The following is an 11,392-nucleotide window of genomic DNA, read 5'->3' as shown; positions in this document are numbered from 1 at the left end:
TAGTAGTAGTAGTGGCAGTAATATAGTTGGAATTTTTTTTTTTTAATTTACTCATAATAATAATTTAATTTTAATAATATTTACAAAGTCATTAATTTTAAAAGCAATGTTAGCTACTAGCAGATCCGCTAGAATCGCCAGCTTTTGCTTCAGCTCCGGCTGCTGGGCCTTCGTTAGTTGGAATTTTTTCGCCACGCTTTTCAAGCTCGTATTTAATGCGTTCCATAGAACGGTAGACCTTCGACTGTAAGTAAAAAGAACCGCCGCGGTCCTTTGAGTTGACATCAAATAAGTAATTATACTTGTTTTGAAGTTTGTCAAAGGTTGGCAGGTGAGCGCTATCAACATCAAGGATCTTGCAAGCCTCGTCGTAAGAAATGCCGCCGGTGCGCTTGCGTGCTTCAGCACTTGCGCCTGCGCGGATGCTGGCATTGGAAGCCTGGTGGTAAGCCTCAGCAAAGGCCTTACCAAAAACCTGTGTACCGGTGATGATAACTTGAACAATTAATCTATGTGCCTAAAAAGTTAATACTATGTTTGTGAATGAAACTCTTTTGACATACCATTGTTGGATATTTGTGTGTGATAATGGTGGTGGTGATGATTTCAGAATTTTTGAATTTTTTTTTTTCTGGAGGGTTTTTTTTCTGGAGGATTTTTTTTTTTTTTGAGAGGCCAAAGCAAAAATTTTAGGCATCACGTGGTTCGACAGGGTAACCGGGTGTGACACAGCACGGGACCATAGCCGGGACGGGTCCGAATTGTAAGCTAAAAAAAAAAAGGGCGGCAGAGCTAAGTGGCAAACTCAAAATTGGCAGTGATGAGTTAAATGATTTGAAATTTGGAATTTGAAATTTGAGATTTGAGATTTGAGATTTGATATCTTTTAATCCTATGGGAAATTGGACAATAAAAAAAAAAAATTAAAAGTATCTCTATATGATGTGAAAATTCCCATGTTAAAAACGCGTCAGAGCTTAGTAGAATAGGCAGAAAATCATATGGGATTTGAAAACTACAAACCCCTCTATCTAATGAAATCCCGTCAATCGCATTCTAACGAGTCTTGAATGTGTTCAAAAGGCGATTTCTGTTGTATTAAAAATTTGCGTTCGAAAGTCGCCCCCAGATTTCCATTTCCGTGTTTTCCACACGCGAATAGTCATAAAAAAAATTTTTTTTTTTTGCTCCCTCCGCCAAAAATCCGCGCTTCTCTTCACCACTTTGGCCTTTTTTTTCTTCTCTCTTTTTTTTATTCACTACCACCACTACCACCACCACCACCAAACCTCCCACCTAATCTAATCAAAACCCTTTCCACGTTTGACCGCCTCAACCGCCCCCATGGCCGCCAAAGACGCGCTGTACCCGTGTGTAAATCCATGTCTGAGATAGAACAGCAGTCCCAGAAGCACTCGCTTGCGGTCTCCGCGCTGTCATCCCTTGCAGTACCCTCAACTTCCCAGGGGAGCAACAACACTACAGCTCCTCAGGCGACGACCTCTCAAGGGATGACACCAAAAAAAACCCCACAGCCGCTACCTCCAATGTCTATCGCTATCAATAATACGAATTCAACTACCTCTAAAACTACTACTGCTTCGACAACTTCTTTTCCATCTTTATCACCTTCATTTGCACCTTCTTCATCACCATCGTCACTACCGTCATCTTCACAGAACCAGCCATACCCTCCACCAGCGGCTCTGCCGCCAAAACCTCCTCCAATACATCAAGATCAGACTCAACTTTCTGGTAAAATAGGTCAAAAATCTTCAAATGATATTCATTCCAATGGAACCTTATTGGAAAAGAAGAAGCCACGGCATCAATCATCTCAGTCACCTTCACAGCCTCAGTCACAACAAAATCAACAACAACAGCAAAAACAACAGGAGCAGGATAAATCTCAGATTATCATTTACCCTGTAAACTCCGGCGTTATTCGTTGCATATGCGGATTTTCTGATGACGACGGTTTCACCATCCAATGTGAGAGATGCAACGTATGGCAGCATGCTGTTTGCGTAGACATTCAAGATGAGAGTCAGGTTCCTGAGGTGTATCTTTGCGACCGGTGCGGAGGTGCAAAAAAGGATCCTGAAGTTGCTCGTCGTCTTCAACTTCATCGCATTCACGATGCCAGAAGGTCTATTCCAACTGGCAGTATAGGAACTAATCCAGACGCTACAAAATGTGAGTTTTTTTTTTGTTATCCTTTATTGCATATTTTAACACACCCTTTAGCCTCCAAACGCAAAAGAAGTGCTGACGACGATAAAGAATTTAAACGAACCGGTTCAGAAGGTGCTGTGCCAATAGGGCACGCTAGATCCGAGTCGAGTGCCTCCCGCAGAGGTAGTCCAGTAACTGTTGCTCCAAATTCAACTTCATCAACACAAGATTCTTCAACTTTATTAACTACAACATCTACAGGTAATTCGACATCTAATTCTAACGAAAAACCAACTACATCGACTCGCCGAGGTCGTAGTAAAAGGCTTACATTACAACCGCCAGAAGAAGCAGCTGACAATGACGGTGAACCCGAAAAAAAGTTTACGCTTTCTCAAATGTCTCGTTCCTACTACGTTTCCATTTCTCAAAACCGCTTTGCAAGCCCATACATACATAAATACGTGGCATCACTAGCAACAGCTCAGGACCTAGATGAATCTACATCCTATCTCTCCCGTACTGACTACAACACTATCGAGCTGCCCAGTCTCTCCGTCAAATTAACTAGCGACCATCCAAAACAAAAATTCTCGGGGTTTTCAAGATTTGGTCTTTTCCTCGACGGGCCGGTAGCCCGTGATCGATTTTTGCTAGAATATGTTGGCCTAGTCATGCCTAAGACAGAATACAAAAACAACAACATTAACCAATACAGGCACTTTGGCTGCCCTAAACCCGGCGTTTTATTTCATCCTTCACTTCCGATATGTATTGATGCACGCCAGGTGGGCTCAGATGCCAGATTTCTCCGTCGCAGCTGTCGACCAAATTGCAAAGTAAGCACCGTTATTGTTGACAAAAAATCCGTCATTTTTGTTGTTTTTGCACTTGAACCTATTAAGCATGGTGCAGAACTGACTCTTGCATGGGAGTGGGACGAAAGACATCCTGTTCAAAAGCTTCTTAGGGACAAGCTTTCCCTCGATCAACTTTCCCGTGACGAGCGTGCATTTTTGGTCCATTCTGCAGAATATATTAACCAGCGTGGATCCGAATGTGCTTGTAATCTTTCTCCTAGCGAGTGTTTGATCGCCCGCATGAAGAAGGCGCTTGGGAACCCATCCCGTGTTACCCGTACTAGTGCAAAGACTCGACGCGGCGGCAGTGGAAGCATTCTCGACGGTACCAACAACGCAGTAATGTCTGCTGATGATGCAGATACTCCAGGAAGTCAAGATTCAGACGATCCAGCACCAGTTTCTCACGCGCCAATTTCTTTCTACTCTAAACGTGAAGCTCGCAAGCTTCAATCCGCAATGGCACTTTTTGAAAAGCTTAGTAATGAACCTCCTACAAAACGACGCAAAACTGATCAGCGCGAAACTTCAACTGAAAATGAAGATGATACTGAAAAGGGAACCCCTACAGAAGAAACCCCCAAAGAAAAGCAAACAGATAATACCCAAACTCAACCAAATACTTTAAAAGAACAGCCTTCAGTCAAGGAACCAACTCCTGAACCGATAAAGCCAATTTTGAACTACTCGGAAAAGTCAGTTCAAACCAATCCCGTTAATATTCCTCTCAGAAAGAGCCTCAATCCAGGCTCTTCGCAAATCATACTGACTAGTACGTCATTGGCATCAGAGCCTCTTAAGCTTCGTGTTTTCCACAAGTATCTGATATCGAAGCATACGCCCAAGAACCCAAAGCGAGGCCCGTCCAGCACTTTGGCTTCAGGAATTTTAAAGCGTGCGCTACCTACAACGATTACACCACCAATAATTTATCCGCCGCATTACTCTCCACATGACATTAAGCGACGTTCCAATGGTGGGTATAGATCAAACCAAACTTTTTCTTTATCGGGGTCTGCTTCAGCACTTAGTCGTCCTTCGCCTGTGACAGGGTTACCTCCACTGGCCCCTTTAGCCGGGTTGGGTGCTTTTTCGTTATTGCCAAATGGTATTGGTCCGGTAGCAAACGGTCATTCTTCGCAAGGCTCAACTCCGGCAGTGACACCAGGTGCATCACCTCTTCATCCAAAGGATGGCAGTCCTCAGCCAACCACGTTGACAAATACAGGATATGCGTATGGAACACGTTCAGATGCGAAAAGTGTGACCCCAACGCCGTTACAATCTCCTGCCCATACACCAAGGAATTCATCTGACCTGACACCCCCTCCACTGCTATCACAGCAAGCCCACAAGACTCAAGGGCCGGCATTTCAAAGTGCAAATACAAAGGGTCAGCCTTTGGCAGCAAATGGAACAAGCTTTGGAAAGATTAATGATCCGAGTGGATTTCAGTCAACAGCTAGCGGCGCACCATTTGGGGCATCAGCTAGTGCTGGATCCGTTCCCCCACCAAGGCCTACTATTAAAAAGAAGCTTAGTTTTGCAGATTACATGAAGAAGCAACAAAAAACGGCGGCGTCGGCATCCCAGCAGGCCAAACCAAACAAACCCACGACGCCACCCACAGGGAGGAACTAAAGAATGGCATGAATTGATTTATATTTTTAACACGTTTATGAAGTTTTTTTTTCGCTTTTTTTTTATTTTAAAATTTTTCACAAAAAATTAGTATTATGTATAAATCCACACATGAATAAAAAAAAATTAATAATAATAACATGGACACTTCACGTGAGGCTTTGCCTTGTTTAGTATATTTCTTCGATAACAATGGGTTTGTAGTGATACTAATATTCAAATAATAGTTTTAACTGTTTTTTTTTTCTATTTTCTATTTTCTATTTTCTTTTTCTATATCTGTTTTCTCAATAGCTCTGCAAATGTCTTACGCAAAAATTTCAAAGCTTGTGAAAGCACGAAAACCCGATATCATTACAAACGATGTTAGTCATGCGGTGCGACTTGTGGATGATAAACACTGGGGGTTCCGAGGATCTATTGCACTTGATGTGATGCATATTGATGGGCAAATGACCAAAAAGATTCGGAAAACAGTTGTAGATGGGCAGTATCTGCCTTATATATTTTTCGTTCAAAGGTTTAATAATTGGGTCCATAAGTATTGTAAGTTTAATATTTTTTCAATTGTGATTGATTTTGCTAATTCAAAGGCTTTCATGTGATTGTATCTGCAAGAGACGGGCACTTGCTAACCCACACTGAGTTTGAACAGTATCAGCAAAAGTTTTTTGGTCTTATGAGCAGCCATATGACTTGGTTCCAGAAGCGTAAAAAAGCGACTTGCAAACTGGTTTGTTTTTCGTCAGAGCAGCCTGTGCAAGAAGTTTTCGATCATCCTCTTTGTTTTGTAATTTTTTACACGTTCCCGCCTGAACAAAAAAGGGTTTGGATAGTGGGGGGAACCCCCAAAGGAGAAGCAAATTTGTGGATTAATGCATATAAGTTGGATGAAAAGGAGGCTCAAAAAAGGTACTTTTTAAAGTAAGAATGGTTAGATGAAAAAAACAGAAAAAAGGGGGAATGATTAAAAGAATTAGATTGAGAAGTTAATATACAGTTTCCAAAAGAAAAGGTTTGATTTCTTTTTTTCCTTTTTTTTAATTTTAAAATATCCAACTATTTTAAAATTTAACAAGCTGTCCGATACTTTTTTTAAAAAAAAATTGTAATCCAGAAATACAAACATGAGCGTTTGATAAAATCATTTCTTTTATCGCATTTTCTTCAAGGTGTATAATTGTTCATTATGTCAAAAAAAAGGCAATTTTGACCATAAATGAAGTTAAAACTAGCTAAAATATAAACTTGAGTTAAAATGAAATGTTAATAATGATTGATTAAGTTATATTTTAATGATATTCTACAGAAAAGCCAAGATTTTTTAAAAATAATCATTTTTTGGAATTTTCAATTTAAATATACTTTTGTTAATAAAAATATCGCTGTAGTGGCATTTTGGTTGAAGTAGTGACGCGTTTTGAATTTTCCTACTCTCTTTAGGGAGAAGTTTTCAGGTGTCCGGTTCGAGTCTGAAGGTGCGCTTCTCAAGCCCTGTGGGTAACCTGGGTCGCTTGAGCTAACGGTAAACAGAGGACTACTCCCCAGGCGAGCAATCGAGCAAGGACCTCCTCACCTCCAAGACGGCGAAACGGATGGCACTTGAGAATTTGGATTCAGATCGAGATTAAACAAACGACAACTTTTTTTTGGTTGTGCAAGAAAAAAAAAAAAAGGAAGCAGATCATGATCAATGTAATGGAATTGTTCATCATTTGTATTGTTTTTTTTTTATTTATAAATAAATAATTAATTAATTTTTTTTCATTCTTCTAATCAAAAAATTGAATTGGATTAAAATTAAATAAAATGACAGATGAAGATGAATGGTTGATGATGCTGGGCTTTACGCAGTTTCAAATGAGAAATACTGTTAAGCCAGACTACATTGTCGCAGATATTTTCAAGGCCATCGAGCTTATTTTTGATTGGGATAGTGATCTGGGGCCTTCGATTTCATTATTTAACATTAGACGGATCAAGATGGAAGACATCAAGGTCCTGGCACACGACGGTTCCGGGATACGCAGGGTACCTGTGTTTAAGGATCTGCGGGAGGAGCTTGCAAGAACTAGGTTTGAGTATATACTATGTCCACAAAGATTTGATTATGGGATTAATGGGAGCATGAGTGTGTTTTGTCCTTTTATGTAGTATTTGAAGATTATCAAAGATAGATAGAGAGAGAGAGAGAAAGAGAGAGAGTTTTTGTGACTGACTAGATAGGTTTCCATGTTCTTTTGAGACCCAAAGCTTCAGGGGATTTTGAAGACTTTGAAAGAGAGCAGATCAAGACATACCGCACGCTAAAGGAACTGACATGGATCAGCGATAAACTGCGAGGGGATTTCAAAAATACGTATTTCCATACAGACAATGCGCCCAGTTATGTGTTTGGAAATCCCGTATATTTTCTATTTTTCTATCGGTACGAGAGTGAGCAGAGCAGTAAGGCGTGGGTAAATGCACTTCGAAGCGAATAAAGATTTTCCAATTGAATTTTTTTTTATAATTAAAAAAAAAAATATAAATATAAAACTTTAATTACATAGAAAACAAACAGGAACTAATGTTGTAGATGTTTATTTGGGGCAGCAAGATCCACCAGAGGGAACAAAAGTGGAGGAAGGAGCGGCGGCAATAGCAGCAGATCCAAAAGCGAGTTCCGAATCCTTGTCGTACATTTGTCTTTCGCCCGACTCTTTTGCACGGACTTCGGTAGCTGTGATAGCATAAGAGGGAGGCACGTCAATGGCCGGATTCATGAGGAAGAAGTTGCGAGGGCGCAGAAGCAACATGATGGGTTCTGCAGGCATGATGGGGAAATCCTCTGGGGCTGGGAAATGGGTGATACCAAAAGTATGGAAAACAACGATATCAGTGTTGTCAACGTTCTGTGTACCGTCGCCGATCCACTCGGGCAACCCGGCAGGAGGGAAGCCAGAGCTTTGAGGAACGTGCTGGCCAGCAGGGTACAACTGGTCATCCTTGTAAGGGACAACATGGATGGCGTGTTTGGCAAAAGCTCCACGGCGTGCAACTACACCGCCGTCTTTAGGGAGCAGGGCAGGAACTTCACGAGAGACAATCTTGTAAGAAACAGGCTTGCCTGAGTATGGGTGAAGCTTGTTAGGGTTAAAGATATCCCAAGTGCGTGAGCGGGAACCATCATAGCCAACCATAGACTCGCCTGAAGTCTTAAAGACGGTACGTTGAGGGAAAAAGGCGTTACCGTACTTGTTGTCTGGGTGTCCGACTGGGATATCAGGAGTAGCACCGTCGACCATAGCGACGGAGTTTTCGGATCCATCGATTTCCGGGTCAAGACGCAAACAGAACATGTGTTGATGGTTTTGGGCATTGACTCCAGGGTAAACCTTGGTACCGTAGGGTTCTGTTTTCTCGTCTGGATTGGCAACGTAGGTGTTTAGGATACCAGTGAGCTTAATGTCGAGGGAAATGGTAGCATCTTGATGGAAGTTCCAGTAGAAACAGTAGGTGTAGTTACCCACAGTTGCAATCTGGGAAATGACAAGTTTACGAGCACGGGCAACCAGGGAAGTCTGGAACTCGTCACGGAAGTCTGCGTGCTTGAAGAGCAGACCGTTATCTTCCTCATGAATGCAGACTGCATTTTTGACGGTAGAGATGGATCCGTCACGGGTAACGTAAGACCAGTCAAGGTAGTGAATTTTGCCAACGCAGTCACATCCAAGTCCGAGTGGGTTGACACAGTTTCCGAAACCATACTCGCCAATATCGATGGCAAGCTTGTGGGGGTGTTGGTCTCCTGGGTGGCCATAGGGGACAATCATATCGGCCATGGAGATACGGCGGAAGATGGGACGGGTTCTGCCCTCGAACTTATCATGATAACGGACGTTGGAGAGAACAAGACCTTCGCGATAATTGACACCAATGTGGAGCTCAAAGTTTTGCCATGAAATGACGTTGCCATTCATGGTGAAAGAAACACCTTCAGGCTGAGTAATTTTGAGAGGCTTGATATCCTTGCGGTATCCAATGCCAGCCTCGATATCTTTTGGATAGAAGTTTGGATGAGGGGCCTTGGAGAGGGGTCTGCGGATAGTGGGAGTCTTGACATAGAGGACCTTTTTGAGCTCAGTATCAATGATGGGGCAGAAGTCAAGGGCATGGGAGTATTGGAAGTCATCAGGATCGGAACGATAGTACATGATTGCCTGTTGGAGACGGCGGCTAGTTCCATATTTTTCGTCGAAGCCAACAGTCCAAGGGTCACAGTAGACCTTGTGCATATCCTCTAGGGGGATACCTGAGATACGGCACTGTTCGATTACAAGAGGGTCAGTGCGGATGACTTTTTCAGTAGTTGCAAGGTCTGCAGCTGTGATGATTGGTTGGGCATTTTTCTGGTGGTTGAAGAGTTTGATTTGGCCATCTGTGAGGCTGAGGTAACCATCAATAAGACCTGGAACACCAGTTTCAATGAGAACGAAATAAACTTCACGAGGAACGTGGACAGATGGATCAACGAGCCATTCATTCATATTGGCCTTGCGAGGCTCACGAAGAGTGATTGTGTTAAAGCCAAGCTTGCGTGTAGGATAGGATGTCTTGATGATTTTGACTGCGGCCGCAAGCTCAGCTGGAGTGAGGGGATCCAGCGGATGGCTTGGGGGGGTCAAAGAGGAGGTTAAGTGAGATGAAAGAGTTGATAGGCGGTTCATTTCTGGGAATGTGAGGGGATGAGGGAATCAAAAAGTTTAAAGAAGGATAGATATTTGAAAAATGAGAATGAAGATAGAATAGAATAGAATAGAATATATAATAAGTTATAATTAAAAAAAAAATAAAAATGGCAGTTTTGATTTCTTTTATAGTTGAAAAAAAAAAAAAAAAATTGGCAGTTAAGATTTCAGCGTAGAGCTTCTCTTTTTTTTTTTTTTTTCTGTCATAGCTAAAGATGGTTTGTTAGTTTGTTAGTTAGTTGGTCTGTCTGTCTGTCTGTCTGTCTGTCTTTCTGTCTTTCTGTCTGTCTTATCAGTGTGTGTGTGTGGGGAGAAAAAAAATGACATATAAAAAAAAGTCCTCACTCCGCAACTGATTTCCCAAAAAGGAAATTTCAGATAATGCACGGTTATTTTCTTCTTATCAACGCAAGTATCCTAATTAGGAAATCAACCAGCGGGTCCCGGGTCTCCTCCATTTAATTAATTAACAATAAAAAAAAAAAAAAAAAATTGCAAAACCCGCGCTGGCAAGTTTTTTTTCTTTCTAATTGTCTAATTGTCTAATTGTCTAACTGCTGTTATAAATAAATTTAAATGGCAGTTTTCTAAGCCCAGAAATTTTTGTTAATATAAAAAAAAAAAAAAAAAAAAAAAAAATGAATGGCTGAGAATGAAAGATTTGAGAGCAACTCACACTTTAAAAAATCCAACCCCTTCTTGCTCTCAAATCTCAAAATCTTAACTACACAAATATACAATAAACAATAAAAAAACAAAAAAACAAAAAAACAAAACCTGGCTAGAGCTGCCATTCATTCAACATTTCCAATATTTCCAACATTTCCAACATTTCCAACAATCAATCGTTAACACTTGCCTTTTCATTGTTATTACCTTTGCCTTTTTTTTTTTTTTAATTATTATTATTATAATAATAATAAAATAATAAAATCACACATCTATATTATCTTTAAATCCTCCTCAATCGCAGCTACCAAATGAACCGCATCAGGCTTCCTAGCAACAACCCGTGCTGGAAGTCTCTTGCCCTCTAAATATTCCTCCGTCGTAGGCCCAATAGCCGCAACACGAACTGCCCGGTGCTCAGAAATCCGCCGCACTGCTTCTACCACTGGATCCGCCTCTGCAGGTGAAAAAAATACATAGTAAGGATCTGGCCGATCTCCTCCTTCTTCTCCTTCTCCTCCTGCCTTCTTCTTTAAATCCTCTAATAATTCCTCTTCAATCTCCTCCACAACTTCTTGCTCTAACTCTTCACCATTTTCCCCCTCCTCTTCTTCCTCCACATGCTCAAGCTCCTCAGAAATTAATCTCAACACATGCTCCTCCAAATTCTCAATTGCAAGTGTCTGGTACACAACCCGCTCCGCAAGCCTTAGTCGTGCCTCCCGTAGTCGAACAGGAATAATGTCTCTTCTAGTGACTCCAGTAAAAAATACATACTCCCCAATCTCCCCAGGCCTTTCCTCACTCTCCCGTACTATAATCTCTGATAACACTGATCCGTTTCCTGCAGATGCCCCCCCACGAACATCCTTATACCCAGCCCGTGCCAATGCAGCCGCAGACGCTGGTCCTACCGTATATACTGGGCGGCTTACCAGAGCCTGTTGGGCCTCTGGACCTACTGATGCATGCACCTCGTTGACAGCCTCGATTGCGCGCTGCGAGGTTATAATGATTGCACTGTTGCCGTTCTGGAACTCTGCAGATTGCACCAGCATGCGCAGCTCGTCCGTATTGATGAACTTATGGCGCAGCAACGGCACAAATACCGGCTCAAACCCGTGCTCCAAAAACAGATCATGGTACGGATCTTTGGGCACTGTTTTATTTTTAAAAAGGTAGATTCGCCGGTTAGGCACTGAGGCTTTTGTTGTAGAAGTTGGTGCGGTCATTATAGCAATTGAAAAGCCTAAATTGCTATTGGCAAGCAAAAAAAAAATAAATTAAAAAAAATAAAAAAATTTTAAATCAAAAAAA

At 41.6% G+C, this 11,392-nt stretch overlaps 5 protein-coding genes across 5 annotated transcripts; 2 read left to right on the top strand and 3 right to left on the bottom strand.

The window, feature by feature from the left end:
• Window positions 1–109: 109 nt before the first annotated feature.
• On the bottom strand, window positions 110–566 carry SAPINGB_P005054 (uncharacterized protein; the record flags this gene model as incomplete). The annotated part of the gene is made up of 2 exons (XM_031999769.1): window positions 110–517; window positions 564–566. 2 exons carry the CDS (start codon window positions 564–566, stop codon window positions 110–112), a joined length of 411 nt encoding a protein of 136 aa, XP_031855660.1.
• A 981-nt stretch (window positions 567–1,547) lies between these two features.
• On the top strand, window positions 1,548–4,676 carry SAPINGB_P005053 (uncharacterized protein; the record flags this gene model as incomplete). Its single annotated transcript, XM_031999768.1, has 2 exons — window positions 1,548–2,196; window positions 2,248–4,676. 2 exons carry the CDS (start codon window positions 1,548–1,550, stop codon window positions 4,674–4,676), a joined length of 3,078 nt encoding a protein of 1,025 aa, XP_031855659.1.
• A 302-nt stretch (window positions 4,677–4,978) lies between these two features.
• On the top strand, window positions 4,979–6,830 carry SAPINGB_P005052 (uncharacterized protein; the record flags this gene model as incomplete). The annotated part of the gene is made up of 4 exons (XM_031999767.1): window positions 4,979–5,222; window positions 5,270–5,375; window positions 6,120–6,172; window positions 6,493–6,830. The coding sequence occupies 4 exons, from the start codon at window positions 4,979–4,981 to the stop codon at window positions 6,828–6,830; spliced, it is 741 nt and encodes a 246-aa protein (XP_031855658.1).
• A 428-nt stretch (window positions 6,831–7,258) lies between these two features.
• On the bottom strand, window positions 7,259–9,385 carry SAPINGB_P005051 (uncharacterized protein; the record flags this gene model as incomplete). The annotated part of the gene is made up of 1 exon (XM_031999766.1): window positions 7,259–9,385. The coding sequence occupies one exon, from the start codon at window positions 9,383–9,385 to the stop codon at window positions 7,259–7,261; it is 2,127 nt and encodes a 708-aa protein (XP_031855657.1).
• Window positions 9,386–10,347: 962 nt separating this feature from the next.
• Window positions 10,348–11,307, bottom strand: SAPINGB_P005050 (uncharacterized protein; the record flags this gene model as incomplete). The annotated part of the gene is made up of 1 exon (XM_031999765.1): window positions 10,348–11,307. The coding sequence occupies one exon, from the start codon at window positions 11,305–11,307 to the stop codon at window positions 10,348–10,350; it is 960 nt and encodes a 319-aa protein (XP_031855656.1).
• Window positions 11,308–11,392: the final 85 nt, after the last annotated feature.

Source organism: Magnusiomyces paraingens (assembly GCF_902498895.1).
Source record: "Magnusiomyces paraingens strain CBS 517.90 genome assembly, contig: contig4, whole genome shotgun sequence".
Classification (NCBI taxonomy): domain Eukaryota; kingdom Fungi; phylum Ascomycota; class Dipodascomycetes; order Dipodascales; family Dipodascaceae; genus Magnusiomyces; species Magnusiomyces paraingens.
This window is presented reverse-complemented; position numbering and strand designations above follow the sequence as displayed.